Below are 19,264 nucleotides of genomic sequence, written 5' to 3' on the forward strand. Positions count from 1 at the left end.
ACGTTTTTAGAGATTTGGGTACGGAGGAAAAGAGAGAGGGTTTTGTTTTCTGACACTTTGTGAGTTCCCTTACACACCGGGGCAGTGGCGGACTGGCAATAGGGACGTTCGGGACGAATCCCGATGGGCCGGTACCGAAGTGGGCCGGTCGGACGATGTGGGCCGGTCGGATAAGTCACTAGCACCCTCCCCCCCTTGACAATTACTAGCAGTACCGAAGTGGGCCGGTTGAGATGCCCGGGCTGATTTTTAGTCCCAGTCTGCCAAACTGATTTTATATATTCATGCCTCTGATTGGCTTACCCTGATATTCTTACCGTCCTCGAACCTCACTTCCCATGCCAACCCATCCCAATCATGTACAAACCAATCACAGTGCAACAGGCCATACACAGATACTTTGTTTTCAATGTACAAAATGAACCACCCATACAACTGACATCTATTTGTAAAGAAGACTTTTTAAAGTTGAAACACATGAAAGACCATTGGAAAATATGGATTAGTCCTCCAAGAAATCTGATTTGACCCTATTGAGCCCATTTCAACTGTAGTGTTGCAAAGAATACAAATATTAATAATTCATAAAATTATTTATTATCTGTTAAGCTGAGGCTGGCTAGCAGCTGTATTCTGGAGGTCAGAGGTCATCAGTGTTGCAGGGAGTCCAGGTGATGACCCTAACTGCGTTCTGAGCGTTCCTCCGGATGTCCTGGTCCTCCTCTGCAGCCTCGCTCCTCCTCCCCAGCAGGGGGAGCTGCTCCAGAAGGAGGCAGCGGCCCTGCGGAGCTTCAGCCAGCGCGGTCAGGGCCCTCAGGGAGTACATGACCAGAGCCTTCTTCCTCTCCTTGTCCTTCTCCTCCTCTCCGTCCTGGGACACCAGACTGAGGAGGATGGGTATGACGTCCAGGTCCAGACACTGTTGCTTACCTACAATCAGTGATGTAGAGTCAACAAATACATTTACTCTACAACTCAAGTAAATAGTAACCATATAAATCAAACGTACTATCTGTGTTCACTGTAAGGCTCTTTGCCCTCCCTATGGTTAGTATGGCCAAAACTATTGAAACAATCGTTAGATGCGTCAAAGAAAGGTTTTTCGAGTTGATGATCCAGATGAAAAATCCACCTGCCCGTACCGTTGTGATGAATAGGGAAATGACACGCTGCAATGGCATTACAGTCCTATTAGGAGAAATGCGGTGCAGCTTCAAGAAGGATGAAAATACAAAAAAACACACCCAAAACATGCAAATGAAGAAACATCATCACCAATTTTACTCACAACGAAACGCTGTTGGCCAACTGTCACTATTGTTGGTTACCTAAACTGTAAGTTTAATGGGCTTATTTTAACAATATGGTCGCATAATTACTTTATTATATATGATTGCAGATCTACTGTAAACAAATGAACTGATGAAACAGGCATCACTTTTTAGTGTTCCCGTTTCAGTTGTGTTTGAAGTTCTTGCAGGGTTCTTTATTTGCAGCGTTTTTTATTTGCAGCGTTTTGTGTTTGCAGTGCTTTAAGTAAATGCTGTGCCCGTTTTGTCAAGATGGTGAAGATGTTTCTTCATTTGCATGTGTTTTGTCACACATCGCTTTTTTTGAAATTGTTTTTCCTCTTGTGGAAGTGTTTTGGCCGTTGTAGCAAGTATGCTCCTGTCGGCCACCGTAGAAGTTACTAGAGAGGTCCTAACGTTTTTGTACCTAACTCTAAACATGTCTGTTTCTGCTCCAACATTTTATCATAGTCTTCAGGATGCGGCGAGTTTACATGCAGGCTTATGTCAAAAGGAGCTTTTACATTGCTTGTGTAATTACTCTCACTTTCAGAAGGGGGGACCAAAGTTCCTCACTCCAGCTTTAGGGTTCAGACAGAGCACAAACTCTCCCGGTTGAATCATCAAAAAATCAACAAATGTGGGGGACAACAGATTAGAAAAGGAGTGCCACAGTGTGGGGAAAACGCAACCATCAAGCTGTTGCAAGGCTTTTGTAAAGCTGTACCGTAGACGACATTATCGGCAAACATAGCAGTTTGTTCTGACTTCATTTGCTCCACTATTTGCCTGAAAGCACTGCTGTCCCACAGAAAACAGCAACGTCAGCCGCAACCTACAGTCTCTGGCTCCTAAATCTGTTTATTCAATAAACCTTTTTTTTTGCAGTTTGAGATCTAACCAAACCATGGAGACAGATTTGTTCCTTCTTTTTTACTCTATAGCAACATAAACTGAGGCTTTATTGGTGTAGTTGCATTTTTTATAGACAGAATAAAACCCCCAAAACAAAGTTGTAATAATTCAAACTTGAGGTCTGAACATGAATCTGATAAAACCTCGAATTAGGAATTTGCTGTGATAAAAAAGCGTCAAGGTGAGAGTTTGTACCTTCGTTGGTGATCGCAGCGTACATGATGACTCCGGCAGCGTTGGCCTGAACCTCTACGTCTTCGTCCCGCAGCAGGTTGACCAGGACAGGAAGCACCTCCTTCTCACACACCTGCCGCATACCGTCCTCACACACACTGAAACCAGGAGAGAACAGGTTGTTATTTTAATATAACTTTGAACGTGTAATTACAATCCGCTGTAAGGTTAGAAAGGATTTCTTTGACCTATGAAGGTCAAAATAAACTGCAGGGTAACATTTAGGTTGAGGTTAAAATGGTGAAAGGAACTTATATGAGCTGAGCTTCAGTTTAAAGGCAGAGTTCACTTTTTTCTTGCATGTGCGTATGTCGCGCTGCCTCACATATCCTGTGTTTTTGATTGTTGGGCACGTACTTCAGAATTGAAGCACAGCAAACACACTGTTGAAAAGCAAGCTATGTGAGTTTTAAGCATAAGCAAACATGCTCAAAGAAGCTGAAGTGTCGAAAGCTTGAAGTAGAAACACTGAGATGAGTTGTTGATATTTACATCAGATACATGGCAATTTAGGCTTGAAAGGGGCCAAATTCTGCCCATTTTCAGATTCCTATTTGTATGTAGTGTCTCTACTGGGACATGTCTCCATGCTTTAATGTTCAAGTAGGAGTAGTTCTTTAATTTCCTCATACTGCCTGTGCTGCAGCTCCTCTTTTCACCCTCTGTCTGACACCAGAGCCCAGTCTGCTCTGACTGGTTAGCTGGCCGGCTCTGTTGTGATTGGTAAACTGCTAAGAGATGTCCCGCCCCTTAGCCTATCACGTACAATGTGTTGGAGTGTGTGGGAGAGAAACTCCCACTGGAGGAACTTCAGGATTTTAGACATTAGCCGCTTTCACACCAAGTACTTTGCCGCACTTAGTGCCCAGCACTTAGTACGCCCATGGAACTAAGTACAGATCGCGTTCACACCGGAATAAGTTCCCTGAGGGAGGATTAGGCAAATGAAGCCGCTGACGTCACTTCTTCTTCTTCTGCTTTGGGTTTACTGGCAGGCCGCAAACCACTTCACGGCGTATACTGCCGCCCAAAGTCCCCGGAGTTGGGGATTGGCTTCAGTAGAAGCTGCTGGGACTCCCAGCAGCTTCTACTGAAGCCTTCCGAGTAAATCGCCAGAACGCCGACACCTCCTCATCACTCCACCGCTCCCATGTTTTTTTTTTGTGTTGCCATAAGTTATTCTCTCTCCGTTGGTGAGCGGGGCTAATGCTAATGCTAATAATGCTAATGCCAGCAAATACAATGGCGGCTTCACAAAACCTTTCAGAGTTTTACGGGGCGTGGTTTGCAATTCGCCCAGCGAAATTGGTACTTTTTTCTCCCCAGGATAGTACCACCTCTCTAGCAGGCACTAACAATGGGGGTAAAAGTTATTGGAACTAAGTAGCCTACTCTTTTTGGTGTGAACGCAAAATTCCAGGCACTAACGGAACTAAACGGGAAAAGTACGGGTAAAAGTACTCCGGTGTGAAAGCGCCTTTTGCAGAACATTTAGCTGCTCAAAAACCTATTGAACACACTACAGGGAAGGGAAAGCCTAATAAGCATCCTCTAGAATGGAATAAAGTGGAATGGTGAGTTCATGTCCAAGCGTTAAGCTTAGTTTAGGCACTGAAGGGAGTTGAAATGTCACTTGAAGTTAAAGATGTAAAACTGCTTTTCCTCCACAATGTAAAATAAACAAATAAAATAAGTTAAGAGAATTTAACCTGAGGGCCATCAAGGCTGCCGCCGCCTCTCTGCGGATGTCTGTGGAGCTGTCGGATAGTTTGTGGAGCAGGAGCGAGACACCGTCAGAGGCCAGAGCCGGCAGAGGGTCCAGACAGGAGCAGGAGCTGAGGGTGGAGAGGAGCAGCACCTGCACATCCTCTTCCTCCTCGCTGAGCTTCAGCATTAGTTTAGGAACCAGAGTCAGAAGAGCCTCTGCACCTGCAGGGATACAGGCTCAGGTCAGACACACTTGTTGGGAGGAAGGAAGAAAGATGAACAGATATTTGATGACCCAAACTACTTGTCAAAACATACATAACTTTTAACAGCATTTCAAAGTAGCAATGTATTTATTACATCAACATAGCACTGCTGATTCAGTGTATTGACCTGTTAAATGAAACACTGATCAATTCACCAGTGATTTTGTTTTTAACTGGCCGTTATGAAACTGACTCGAGATCAAGTATTGACCCCCAGTGAGAAAAAAACTATGGTTGCAGCAGCAAGGAGAGAAATAAGATACCATGGGGAATTCAATGAAACAATTATAATAATACCAATTTAAATATAATAATAATGATAATAATAATTATAATAATAGTAGTTTTTCTGTCAAATGTATTGTTGCTGCTTTTGACAATTGCTGCAAAATTATAACTATTTTATTGTATTTGTTTATTTTTAATTATATAATACCGAAAATCCTAGATATTAAGTCTTCAGATATGTAGGGCATATAATGGCAACAGTGATTGGTATAGCATACATACATTTAGTACAATAATATAAATAATGCATTCTGTATGGAAATTGATGCCAATTTTATTAACAATAAGATTCTGGAAATAATTATAATAATAATTAATCAGTTAACTTCTGCAAAATAATGACTTATATTGCAAAACAAACAAACGAATGAAAAAAATAATAATTATACAGTGAAGATGTTAGGTAATAATGTTCTGCTGGTAGATTGTTGTGTTGTTATTTGAGTTTGTGTGTTTTTATTTGACTGTATAAGTTTGTTAAGTAACTGGCAGTTGTGATGACAGGTCATCTATCTTTGAGTGAATGGCAGGTCAAATAAGAGCTTCTTCTTCCTGCTACATTCCATCGTGGGCTATTACGCAGCGTCCACACGGCGGCGTGCGTTGAAGCTTGCCGGCGGGCGTGTCTGAAACTCAACCAACAACCAATCACATGAATCTCCCGCCCGGGACACACAAGCACGCGGTTTGATTGACTAGAGCTAGTACTGGCATATGATTTGATTGGCTGACGCTTCCGCCGAAGCTTCAAAAGTTGAAAATTGCTCAACTTTTGAAGCGAGCAACGCTCCCACAATGCAGTTCGGCAAAGCGGGACGTCACCCCATTCAAAGTGAATGGGCAGAAGCGTTGAAGCTTCAACGCACGCCGCCGTGTGGACGAGCCAGCGCTGCCGTTTCAACGTGCAACCAATCAGATAACAGCTGTTTGTAGCCGCGCAAGCTAGCAGCAGAGGTAACCATAGAAACTAAACATAAGAGATTATTTTCACCGCAAAGCTCTCTGCTCAACCATGTGGTGAGTAAAGAGCAAATCTATCTAAATAATCTAAGAAATAAATGAATATATGACTAAAATCTCAAAATAATGATAATTAGACATGGAGTTGAGTTTGTTTTCCCACTTGTTTGTGTAATAAGGATAGTTTCAGAATCGGTTTTATTACCAAGTGGGTTTACACATTGGTTACGCTTTGGAATAAATGGTGCATGAGACACAGAAAGAAGAATACAGACCAAAAATAATACAATTATAAAAGCTATTCCAAAAAACTATTTTAAGATCATTATAACAAGACAATATTTACACAAAATATTATGTGAGTAACTGAGTATAGTAAAATATCATAAAATATGACAAATACTATACTATATTCAAAGTGGAGAGCTGTGATTTGAATCCCACGATACGGTTACCTGCAGGCATCAGAGTAAGGCGGTTCAGCACTCGTTGGACGTTTCTCCTGCAGGTTGAGGAGGAGTCGTCCATCAGCTCTGAGAGGTGAGGGAGGAAGGAGGAGGAGAGCAGGGCCTGTCTGCAGGAGGAGACAGCAGAGACCTGTTTTTATGACAGCTTTGGACATTCACGAGTGGGGCATTTACTGACTTATTTTATGTCGTAGAAACTAAAACTTAAATAAGATCTTAAGCTTGTGTTTACCACAGATCTTACTTCAGGCAGCTAAACAAAAACACACTAGATGACAGTTGATTTTGGGACGAGGGAATAGGAAATGGTAATATGTTAACTCCTTTATGTCTGTGTGCGTGTGCGTGTGCGTGTGTGTGTGGTCTAGCATTACTATACTTGTGGGGACCTAAATCTGTTTACGCAGTCACGTGTGGGGACTCGCCTCCCTTATGGGGACAACTTGGAGGTCCCCATGAGGGGAATCATTAATTTTAGGGTGAAGACTTGATTAGGTTTAGGATTAGGGTTAGGGTAAGGTTAAGGGTTAGGGTTAGGCATGTGTTGGTTATGGTTAAGGTTAGGATAAGTCTCCAGGAAATGCATGAAAGTCAATGTAATGTCCCCTGAAGTGATGTATACATGGTATGTGTGTGTGTGTGTGTGTGTGTGTGTGTGTGTGTGTGTGTGTGTGTGTGTGTGTGTGTGTGTGTGTGTGTGTGTGGTGTGTGTGTGTGTGTGTGTGTGTGTGTGTGTGTGTGTGTGTGTGGACTAGCATTACTATACTTGTGGGGACCTAAATCTGTTTACATGGTCACGTGTGGGGACTCGCCTCCCTTATGGGGACAAATTGGAGGTCCCCATAAGGGGGATCATTCATTTTAGGGTGAAGACTTGGTTAGGTTTAGGATTAGGGTAAGGTTAAGGTTAAGGTTAAGGGTTAGGGTTAGGCATGTGGTGGTTATGGTTAAGGTTAGGATAAGTCTCTAGGAAATGCATGTAAGTCAATGTAATGTCCCCTGAAGTGATGTATACATGGTGTGTGTGTGTGTGTGTGTGTGTGTGTGTGTGGTGTGTGTGTGTGTGTGTGTGTGTGTGTGTGTGTGTGTGTGTGTGTGTGTGTGTGTGTGTGTGTGTGTGTGTGTGTGTGTGTGTGTGTGTGTGTGTGTGTGTGTGTGTGTGTTTCCCTACCTGCCGATTCTGTGGGCGGTCAGCAGATGAAGCAGCTCGCAGGTTTTTGCTCTTACTATTGAATCTTCATCCTTAAGCAAAACCTTTAACTGCTCCAGAAACCCTGCAGAATGGTAATAATATTGTGTCTATAAATACTGTGAACATCAATTTTACATTGTGTATGATTTTCTCTGAATAACATGCACATCCTAAGAAAGGAAATAAATGTAATATATGATGTAGTGGTAACAAATCAGATGCAACAAAGCCGTAAGTGAAATAAAATACATATCTAGAAGGACTACACTATAGTGAAAATACTTTATAAGAAATACATTTCTACATTCAAAATCCTACTTGCTTAACAGTGCAGTGAAGTTAAAGTATCAGGAGTAAAACATTTCACAATCAGAAACATCATTATGTATACAAGGGAAAACAAAAATAAATGTCCAATAAAAAAATAAGAAAACTGAATAAACATGACTTGGCCAGTCTGAAACCTTCCACTTCTTTCCCCTGATAAAGTCCTTGGTTGTTTTGGCCGTGTGTTTTGGGTCGTTGTCTTGCTGCAGGATGAAGGATCTCCCGATCACTTTGATTGCATCTCTCTTTAAAATGGAAGACAAAATGTTTCTGTAGACGTCTGAGTTCATTTAGCTGCTGCCATCATGTGTTACATCATCAATGAAGATCAGTGAGCCCGTCCAGAAGAAGCCAAGCCATGACATCACCTCCACCATGTTGCACAGATGAGATGTGTGTTTGGGATCATGAGCAGATCCTTTCTTTCTCCACACCTTGGCCTTTCCATCACTTTGGTAAAGGTTCATCTTTGACTCGTCAGTCCATAACACTTTGTCTAAGAACCTTTGAGGCCCGTCTCTGTACTAATCGGCAAATTAAAACCTGGCCTTCTCATTGCTAATGAGTGCATGGTTGGCATCTTCTGGTAGCCTCTGTACTTTTGTTCCCAAAGTCTTCTGCTAACGGTGGATTGTGAGACCTGCCCTCCTGCCCTCTGGAGGTTGTTGGTGATGTTTCTTTACAGTTCTCACAATGTTTCTCAGCTGCTGATGTTTTCCTTGGTCGACCACTTTGAAGTGTGATGCTCAGTACACCATGCTTGCTTTCTTCTTAAGGACATTCTAAATGGCTATGGCCAATGTTTGTGCAACGGTTCTGATGTATTTTCCATCTTCTCTCAGTTTCAAAATTGCTTGATTTTCTCCCAGACAGCTCTCTAGTCTGCATGTTGGTTACACCGTTTACAAATGCAGTCTGCACAGGCAAAGCCCAAAGCTCAAACTGAGAGCAGACAGGCAGTGCTATTTATTGTTAGAATAATCAATGTAGCAGGACACACCTGTCAGTCACATGTTCCAATACTTTTGCTCACTTGGAAAATGGGTGGGTTTAAACAAAAGGTGCCATCTTCTCAGTTGTCTAACAGATCTAGATGTACATACCTGGAATGGAAATCTTAAATACTGACCTTTTGTCTCATATTCATCTTTTGATGTCAAACCTATTTGTTTTCAGTGTACAGCAAAAATAAGGCAATTGGCCTCGCTGTTCCAATAGTTTTGGAGGGGACTGTATACAGTATTGTATTAGTATCAGTAAAATATTAAATGTGAATTTTCTGTTTGGCTACTGATGGTCTGCCTGAGGGTCTGAGGGAGGGTTCGAGTTCAAAACATATCTTTGATATAGTTAAATTAGGGCTGTCAAACGATTACAATTTTTAATCAGATTAATCACAGTTTAAAAATGAATTAATCCAAAATATGGCATTTATTTATGTATATTGTTGTGGGAATGGAAAGATAAATGAAAGAAGGCAGATATATCCATTTAAAATACAGTATGTATGTTTATTATAACATTGTTCTGTGTGTCAAAATGAAAGACAGCCCACACACATATCAATCATCAAACCGTGGGGTCTTAATTCATTACGTGTTGATTTCTATCAACGGGGGAGTACTTCAGGAAAGTCGACAGGGGGGGGGGCTAGTGGAGTACTTCATGACCACAGAGTGTGAACGTTGTTGTGACGAAGGTAACTTCGTCACTATGGACTGACGGCTTCAGGCCGGGTAATATGGCACTTTATTAGCGTGATTGCACAGTATATGTTGTCTGTGGCTGATGATTGTGTGCACCTGGTGTCATGTGTTGTCTCCTCCCCCCTCACCTGTGTCTTGTTGTGCTGATTAGAGTGTGTGTATTTAGGCTCTGTTTCCCTGTCTGTTGACGGGGCTGTGTGTGTGAGAGATCCTTGTGGCTGCAGGATGTGTGCAAGGAGAACAGCAGGATTGAAGCTGTGAACGTTGTGCCCATGATTTTAATAAATGCCCACGTCGGGTTATATTTTTGGACGTTCTGCCTCTGCCTCCTTGCTTGGTCTGGGCCGCTCAATTGTCAGCTTCAGAGTTGTGATCAGCTGTTTTAGCGCAGTTCTCCAGTGAAGGGGGGGGAGTCTCCCTCCGCAGACGGTTGGCGTAGTTTTGGCACCGTTGTACAGACCGACTGTTAAACCCCAAGGTCCCCGTCGGCGGGGACCCTGTTTTTTTTCACGACACTGTGTCTCAGGGGATCTTAATATTTAAGAACCTATTAATGTGTTATACCAGACTAACGGAAATAATCTCAGCTAACTGACGATACAAACCATTTGTACCAAAACAAAACACAAGTCTCATAAGAAGCATCTAAATGACCCATTAGCGAAAAATGCTAACGGACATTGGCACAGAACTCAAGATAAAAGTACCCTTATTACTTATCGTAGCAACACATACAAGATACCCGATTAAAGCTGAGGTTCCACAGATTATTTAAGTATATAGTATCATCACGGAGTCATCCAAACTCGCGACAGGGGAAGCAAACACAGACATCACAACACCTACCTTTACGGAGCTTCTAGGGAGATCGTCTCACCGTAGCTGTCAATCTGATCAAAATATGTGTTCAATGGCATTAAAACGAGAAAAAACGCGGCTGAATCGGTTAATCCATAGGTTTTTAACGTCTCTGTATAAAAAAAATGATTTCATTTATAATCCATAATTCAATTTTTATGTAAAAAATCGCAGAGCAAACGTTAGCTGCTAATGGTAGCTACCAGAGTGGCTGCTGCTTCCGGTCTAGGCTATGCAGCAGTCTAACTCACGCACATTACCAAATAAGGACTAGGTGGGAGTTCCCCTCGATTCCATTGGCTCTGACGGTCAGAAAGAGATGTCACATGTCAAAATCCAGCAATGGGGGCCAGAGATATGGAAAATCCACCCAAATGGCCCCAGAAGAGGGTTTTCTTTGCTAAATCTGTCTAAAAAGGTCATATCACTTGTTTTGCATCAATCTTGATACAGGGTACTTATTATATGTTGTACTTTTGATTCCTAAAGCTTTTAGTCTACTAACCCATCATCCAATGTTAGTTTTCACTATAAATACAAAATATAATTTTTTGGATGAACACTATAATTTACAGTTTTTTACCATGTTCAATCTGAATTTTCTTTCAAATAAAAAACATCTATATTTATTCTGACTTTTCTACATCCAACTCACAGGTTTATCATTACTTTGAGAAAAAAGATTATTAATTTAACCCTTTTAGAAGGGAAGATATGGTCATTTGTTCTGGGAATGTCATTTTCGAGCCTGAAACCTGAAAAACAGCAGCCCTGTCTGTGCACACGGAGACCGACTCTGTCGTCCTAAAGTTAAAGTGTGAACCTCCAGCAGGGCAGGTGGTGCTGTGAAGAAGGCCGACTATGGGTGCCGATGGGCGGACGATAAAGAACCGCAACATACACCCCCTTCAAGTGTTGCCAGGGGCACGAGAATATCCTCCACTGGAGGTTGGGTGCTGCTGCTGTGAAGAAGGCCGACTATGGGTGCCGATGGGCGGACGATAAAGCACCGCAAAATACACCCCCTTCAAGTGTTGCCAGGGGCACGAGAACATTCTCCACTGGAGGTTGGGTGCTGCTGCTGTGAAGAAGGCCGACTATGGGTGCCGATGGGCGGACGATAAAGCACCGCAAAATACACCCCCCTTTAAGATTCCCAGGGGCACGAGATTCTTGAGGGTGTGATCATCTGGGTTTAGTCCGTGGGGGAGTGCTTAAGTTCGGGGGCCCGGGGACCCAAGGTGTGCGAGGTTCTGGAAGTACGCATGTCAGGGAGAGATCCTGGAGCTCCTTAGTCCGTGTTTTGGGGGTTTACCGCCTTCTGGAAAAGCTTCACAAGTACGTCGGTACGCAAATTCGCTTTGTGACACAAGTGACGGTACGCATTTCAGATTACGCACATAACCACAAAAGTATTCTCCGTCGGGACTTCCTGCAACAACACCACGCCGTTATCTTGATTCTGATTGGCCAGAAGACATTATCAAAGATGTTCTATTAAGAGGACAATCACTACGTGACAAAAGTTTTCAAAACCGTTTCTGGTCTTCGGTATTTCCAGACAAGTGGCTACTGAAATCAATCTTACTAACTGCTGTCTGTACAATTTACTCCGCGCGGGTTGGCAGACTTTATTTTGCTTACTTTAACATCATTTTTCATGGTGGGGCTAAGCCATTTCTTGGTATGGGTGTAGCCTACCCCAGCCATACCCTGGCGCTGCCACTGGTGGGATGTATGGGGCGGGCCATTCTGCACATGCGTTAAATGCGGTAAATATTTTAACGCAATTAATTCAAAAGTAATTACCGCCGTTAACACGATAATTTTGACAGCATTAAGTTAAATGCATCATGTCGGCTGCTTGCAGAGGTGGGAGAAGTACTCAGATCTTGTACTTGAGTAAAAGAAGAAGTAGCAGAGTGTAGGAATACTCTGTTTCTTAGTAAAAAGTATTTGCATCAAATGATACTTATAAGTACCAAAAGTAACTCATTATGCAGATTGGTCCATTTCAGAAAAATATATATGATATGTTTTGATTATAATCATTTGTGTTTATCAAAGCTGCAAAGGTGGATCACATTTTTATGATTTGATTTACTGCTGGGTTTGTGAATTTAGTCCAGGTGGAACTAAGTTCTTATTTAAAGAGCCTGTGACACCATCCCAACAACTGTTGTGCAATGAAATATTGGGCTACTAGTAATCTCGAACCGTCAGTTTAAAAAAGAAAAAGCGATACCGTTTCGTTAAATATCAATAATTTCGAACATCGCGGGGAAATTCCATCACTCATTTTGAAGTTTTGGGGGAAGCCGGAAGTGACGTCAATGAACGCTTCGAGAGCCAAACACGGACAAAGTGTGTTGTGTCATGCGTAGAAATGGTGAATTACTGAGATTAGGCACGTTAATAACGTTTTAATGAAGTTGACTACAGTATATTCATATTTGTCAGTGCTTTCATGTCAATTCCGCGACATAAACATAAATGATCGTGGTGAAGATGATGATTACATTAGGATTAAAAATCGGGAGTGAGAGCAGCTGAATTTCCTCCCGTCGGATGTGATATAAAAACAAATCGATTATTTTTGTGGTTATAAACCAACCTGATCTCACCAGAATGCGTGACTCCACCACGACTCCTTTACACCACAATGCGTGGTGGAGTCACGAACTTTGTTACATTTGCGTGTCGGCACCACGCAAACAACCCCAATGTAAAGTGAATGAGGCTCCTTTGTCGTGGTGCACACACACATTTCTACAACGTGCATTGTGTGTAATGCAACTGTTATTTTTATTAAATTAGTTAGTTTTTAAGGAAGGCCAGAGCTTCAGCTGTGTCAAATAGATTGTTCCCTTCAGTTAACGTTATTTAAAAGATAATGATCATGTCCCCTGTATTGTATTACGAGCGTCCATTCCCATTGGATAACGGAGAATTTTACACCCGGAAGTAAGTAGCCTATTCTCCTTACTGTCGATTGATTTTACAGTGATATCTGCACTACTCATCGACTAAAAAACACCAAATTGTCCTTGTTAATTACACAACATTGATTGGTTTGAATTGTGTACAATGCTTTTGTATTTTCCCCCTTCGATTCGGAGAAACAAATATATTTTCGGAGTTTTTGGACGGCAGAAGACACTACACTACCCAGAATCCTCAGCTATCGTTTGGGACTACACCATGTGCTTAGCTTGACAAACCCCGTGATCAGTCCTCAACCTCTGTGATTGGATGCGCCGTTTACACAGAGCGTCCAAAAGGACTTTGAAATGGAATGAAACCCATCTACGGCACACTATTCAAAACAGGAATCGAACGTGTCCTACCCCCCTCCCCCCCTTAGGTCACAGGCTCCTCCAACCGTGCTACGCAATAAAACAGATGCACAGAAAAAATAGTGAAATAGTGCAATAAGAGTCTATATACAAGTGATTGGAATATGATATATTAGATAAATAATTTCTAAGTAGCAGCCAGATGAATTTTATTTCTAAGTTCAGGTGTTTAATAATCGTATAGCCTGTGGGATGAAGCTGTCTCTGTGTCTGGTGGTTTTAGTCCGAATGCTGTGGTACCGCCTGCCAGACTGCAGCAGACAGAACCGTTTGTGGCTGGGGTGATGGTGGTCTTTTATAATCCTGAGGGCTTTCTTTAAGGTTAACCTGGTATTTTTAATCCACTACATTTATTTTAGTTACTTTACAGATTTGGATTAATGATGTGAAATATAAACAACCCTTAAATCAGACTTTAGTTACACCTGAATGAAATTCAGTGAAGGTGATTGTCAAGTGCCAACAATCAGGCGAGATATTTGATAGTTGGTTGCTTGAGAAGACTACATATTTATCTGCAGATCCGTTTAAAGCATATTCATTACTCGTTATTCTCTAATAGTTCATTAAAGACTGTATATAATTGCTATTTTGCACATCCCTTTCAAGATTTCAAGATTTTCTAAGGTTTATTGACATATCATATACACAACAGTGTAGTTATGCAATGAATGAACAACTTGGGTCACAGGTTCATCAACAGTGCATTACAAGACATCTATCAATGTGTGTACCTCCACCATTACACTGTCGTATTCTGCACATTTCTTTAAATAAAGCCTTATTAGTTAGCACATCCTCCTATCAGGCACTAAACTGTTTTACTCTAGATATCATTTGAGTATCTTCTTGATATTTTCTATTCTATATTTATATAATTGACCTTCTACTTTCCCACTATTTTGTATGTACTCTTAATATTTGAATGTTTTCATAAAATATAACACATTCAAAAGTGCGTTACAAAAATGAAAGACATTAAGAAAAAGGCATTTTAAACAGTCATTAAAAAGCAACACAATCTTCCTGCATTGCAATTACTCTAAACGTGTAATAACGTGCTTGAACCAGTAGGTGGTTTGGGTTAAAAGCGTAGGTTAAAAGGCTGTCAAGTTTACAGTGTTAACAAAATAAAATATACTGCTGTTTCCGGTTTAGTTTACGACGAATATTATTTTGTTATTGTTTTGATATTTGTAACACAAAAGCGATGGAAAAAACCCATAGCAACCAAAAAAAGATGGTCTTAACATGACCCAGTCGTCTAGTAGTTAATAAAAAACAATAATATCAAAACAAAATATTACTACTAACTTTATTGTGAAATTAAAACAGAACGGTAAAAGAATAGTTTCCGGTGTATTCTGATGCCCGAACTCTGTAGATAAATAAAGAACTAAGACAGATGTGTAATATTTAATGCAGCCAAACCATTTATTACAATGCATTCATGTGATGACTATCAAAGAGTAAAGCAAGCACTGCTGAATAAAGTATGATTTTCTCTTTTACGAAACGTTTTTTTTCATATGGAATGCAGTTGGAGGTCAACCAATCAAAGAGCTTGAGGACTGATCACGGGGTTCATGGTGTAGTCCCAAACGATAGCTGAGGATTCTGGGTAGTGTAGTGTCTTCTGCCGTCCAAAAACTCCGAAAATATATTTGTTTCTCCGAATCGAAGGGGGAAAATACAAAAGCATTGTACACAATTCAAACCAATCAATGTTGTGTAATTAACAAGGACAATTTGGTGTTTTTTAGTCGATGAGTAGTGCAGATATCACTGTAAAATCAATCGACAGTAAGGAGAATAGGCTACTTACTTCCGGGTGTAAAATTCTCCGTTATCCAATGGGAATGGACGCTCGTAATACAAGACATGATCATTATCTTTTAAATAACGTTAACTAAAGGGAACAATCTATTTGACACAGCTGAAGCTCTGGCCTTCCTTAAAAACAAACTAATTTAATAAAATTAACAGTTGCATTACACACAATGCACGTTGTAGAAATGCGTGTGTGCACCACGACAAAGGAGCCTCATTCACTTTACATTGGGGTTGTTTGCGTGGTGCCGACACGCAAATGTAACAAAGTTCGTGACTCCACCACGCATTGTGGTGTTAAGGAGTCGTGGTGGAGTCACGCATTCTGGTGAGATCAGGTTGTTATAAACTCAAGTGGATGAAACTACATTTATTAGTGCTTTCATGTCAATTCGGCGAACATATGATACATTAAATGATGAGTGAGGATGATGATTAAAAATCGTTTGTTTGAGCCGGTCTGCATTTACTGATGAGAAAACAAACCGATGCTTTTTGTAGTTGTAGTACACCAACGTGGATTAAACGTGTGGTTTTTTACCACAATGTTGGGGAAATTAATGGATAAAATGCACGGATTATTATTATTATTCCCACTCCGATCGGGACACTAGGTCCACCGTTTCCCCGCAGCGAGGCTCCCCCCGTTGACAGTTTACGTGGGCTGGGTGCAGTGGCGGACTGGCCATCGGGACGAATCCCGATGGGCCGGTACCGAAGTGGGCCGGTCGGATAAGTAACTAGCACATCCCCCATAGGCGGCGCGTGAGGCTCAGGTTTGAGAAGGCTAAATAACTTCTTTTACCTGACGCTGCCCGCCTCCGGCGTCTATAGAAAAGAGATCCACTCAGTGTGCGGAGTTTAAATCTCTCAAGTCATATTACAGGATAAAGAAAATACAGTTTAAACTGCCGTATGCAGAGAAGACGCCGACATGTCGCACTTATCATTCATATTACATCATCAATCAGATCATCGATCATATAATATCATAATATATCATATATTTCCTTATCTGAGTCAGCTTCTCCAGCCTCATCTGGCCGTGCAACACTCACAGTGTCACAGACTGTATGCAGAAGTATTATTTAACACATTATGTTGACGAAACACTCGAGACAAATGTAATTAAAGTCGGATCCACTCGTGTCTTAGACGTGAACGCGCTCTCAGCTGGAGAGAGAAACCCTGGCTTGATTTACCGAGTTGATAACCAGCGTCGTAGGACCGCTTAGCGAGATCTCGTTTGTTAGTTTGTTGTTGTTAGTTAGTTTGTTACTCAAACATATCCAGGGTCTGTTGAACTGGCTTCGTAGTACAGGGCACAGGTGGCTAGCAGCGCTAATGTCAAAGACACAGACATTATACATTATATTTGTATTGTACATCCCCCGCTCCCCCCGTTGACAATTTACTAGCGGTACCGAAGTGGGCCGGTCGAGAGTCCCGGGATGATTTTTAGTCCCATTCCACCACTGGCTACATTTGATTTGATTTGATTTGATATACTTTATTAATCCCCGTGGGGAAATTGTTTCTCTGCATTTGACCCATCCTAGTGTTAGGAGCAGTGGGCTGCCATTTTTGAACAGCGCCCGGGGAGCAGTGTGGGGAACGCTGCCTTGCTCAAGGACACCTCGGTAGCACTTGGTCTTGCCGGGACTTGAACTGGTGACCTTCCAGTTGCCAAGCCAAGTCCCTATTGACTTCGCCACCACCGCCCAAAGCGCTCCAGCTGCACCGTCCAGGATCCCAGCATCTGCATGTAAACCTTTATATATATACAGTCAGATGTAAACGCACGATGGTGACCATATGATCGCCCATATTGACGCACCTCATTCCTAAACTTCTAACAGATACAACATAAACCGATCCTTCAGCCTCATATGAGCTCTCAGACACGTTCAACATTAACCTGTCATCGCTGTCTGAGCTTGCTGCTGTGTGCGCCGTCGTGCGTTTACATCTGACTGTATATATATATAAAGGTTTACATGCAGATGCTGGGATCCTGGACGGTGCAGCTGGAGCGCTGTGCCCGCAATGACGTCCCCCATCATTTGGCGGGACTTGAAGAATCCGCGAGAAGATCCAGAAAATTGTCAACATTGAAGGCAGATTAATGGTTATCAAAGTACAAATATCCAAAATCAGTTCAGTAACGGTTTTCAAGGGGACAATAGCCGCGTTCACACTGCGGTACTTTTCCCACAAAAGGTTCATGCGAACTTAGTTCATGATCGCGTTCACACCAAAAAGAGCCGGTACTAAAAGTGGTTCATGCGAACCTTTTAATCCCCTCGAAAGTCCCTGCTAGAAAGCAGGGACTTTCGAGCGGCTCTTTTTTGAGAAAAGAGCTATATTCCTGATTGGCTGGGCGAATTGCAAACCACGCCCCGTAAAACTCCCAAAAAGTTTTGTGAAGCCGCCATTTTATTATCCTCGCATTAGCATTAGCATTAGCCCAGCGCAGAAACGCAGAGAGACTAACTTATGGCAACACAAAATAAAACATGGGAGCGGTGGAGATGAGGAGGTGTCGGCGTTCTGGCGATTTACTCGGAAGGCTTCAGTAGAAGCTGCTGGGACTCCCAGCAGCTTATACTGCTTAAATGGGACATTCTGCATAATAAGTACTTTTTCTTGTGGTAGCCTACTTAAAGTAGCTATATTTTGAATTGTGATTAAGTAACATTTTGAATGCATTTTTACTTGTAGCTAATAGTATTCTTACAGTGTACTGCTATACTTTAAATCATTTGAGTACTTCTTCCTCATCTGCACAGTTCAAGTACAGTACTTCGTACTTGAATAAATGTACTTAGTTTCACACCACTGGCTGATCGTTACCTCCGCTGACAGTGCAGGAGATCCGCTCCGGGTCCCGCAGCAGGTCGCACAGTGAGGCCAGAGCCCGCAGCCTCCGCGGCGCCTCCTGCTGCTGCAGCTCCGAGAACAGCTGAGGCACCGCCCGCCGGCCGTAGGCCACCGGAGCCCGGCTGGAGTCATACGGAGAGCCGGCCATCCTGTGTTTGTCCAGTAACTGCACTCTTAAGCCGCTAATATCTAGAGCTAACCGGGCGCACTTGAGCAAATTAGCCTAAATGCAAAAAGACAACGTTGCCTAGTAACCGTATACAGAGAGCAGAAGGAGGACATCACTTCCGGGATAGCCTCTAACAAACACCGAAAAAAACATTAACCTAATTTTATATTCCTAACATTTTTAAAGAATTTTAAAATGTTTCATGAAATCCAATCATTTGTTTATTCTTACTTGAACTTATTTTTTACATAAATATGTTATGTTCTATTCTGAAATGGAGCAATTGTCTGAAAAGTAAACCGACTGATTTATTTTTCCAGTGTAAAAATAATAATGGAGTTTTGTGTTATGTTTTCAATACGATTGTCTCCGATACACTTTGTATCTTAAAAACGTTCTCCAACGTTACTCTGACATGAGTGTTGTTTCCTTTGATTGATTAAAAAGGTAAAAACATCCATAAGCAATATTATTTAAATATAACAGAAACATAGACGTTGAAAGACTCTGAAAAAAAAATGGTATTGCTCATTTTCAGGCAATCCTAAAAATGTAATTGTATTATGTTTCCAACATCTTTAAGATATAGGCTACCTCTTATACATTATTTGTATTAGCCTAACTATTTTTTAAATCAGCTCTGCTGTATTTTATTGTGTTGTCTGCTTGTTCAGGCCTGACATGTGAACATTCTTTTTTTTAATTTAATTTAGTGAATTAATGTAGTTATTAGTTTAAGGTTTAGCTTACCAATAAAAGCAGAGTGAGCACTGGTTTTAGAAGGAAGGTGAAAAGATCTAGCATAATCGGGACCCTTTGA

General features: G+C 41.7%; 1 protein-coding gene across 1 annotated transcript; it reads right to left on the minus strand.

Annotated features, from left to right (window-relative positions):
* Positions 1-372: 372 nt before the first annotated feature.
* rsph14 (radial spoke head 14 homolog) lies at positions 373-18,517 on the minus strand. Its single transcript, XM_034091622.2, has 6 exons — positions 18,249-18,517; positions 7,298-7,400; positions 6,115-6,233; positions 4,148-4,367; positions 2,400-2,536; positions 373-930 (listed from the first exon to the last, which is right to left on the minus strand). Exons 1-6 carry the CDS (start codon positions 18,421-18,423, stop codon positions 641-643), a joined length of 1,044 nt encoding a protein of 347 aa, XP_033947513.1. The 5' UTR covers positions 18,424-18,517; the 3' UTR covers positions 373-640.
* Positions 18,518-19,264: the final 747 nt, after the last annotated feature.

Source organism: Pseudochaenichthys georgianus, chromosome 9 (assembly GCF_902827115.2).
Source record: "Pseudochaenichthys georgianus chromosome 9, fPseGeo1.2, whole genome shotgun sequence".
NCBI lineage: Eukaryota > Metazoa > Chordata > Actinopteri > Perciformes > Channichthyidae > Pseudochaenichthys > Pseudochaenichthys georgianus.

Bases quoted from the DNA above. Each gene is read 5' to 3' on its own strand.
- rsph14 (XM_034091622.2), bottom strand. From the start codon at position 18,423: ATGGCCGGCTCTCCGTATGACTCCAGCCGGGCTCCGGTGGCCTACGGC. The intron at 6,234-7,297 runs GTAGGGAAACAC...CTCCTCCTGCAG, and splicing joins ACCGCCCACAGAATCGGCAG to ACAGGCCCTGCTCTCCTCCT. The intron at 2,537-4,147 runs GTTAAATTCTCT...TCCTGGTTTCAG, and splicing joins GCAGCCTTGATGGCCCTCAG to TGTGTGTGAGGACGGTATGC.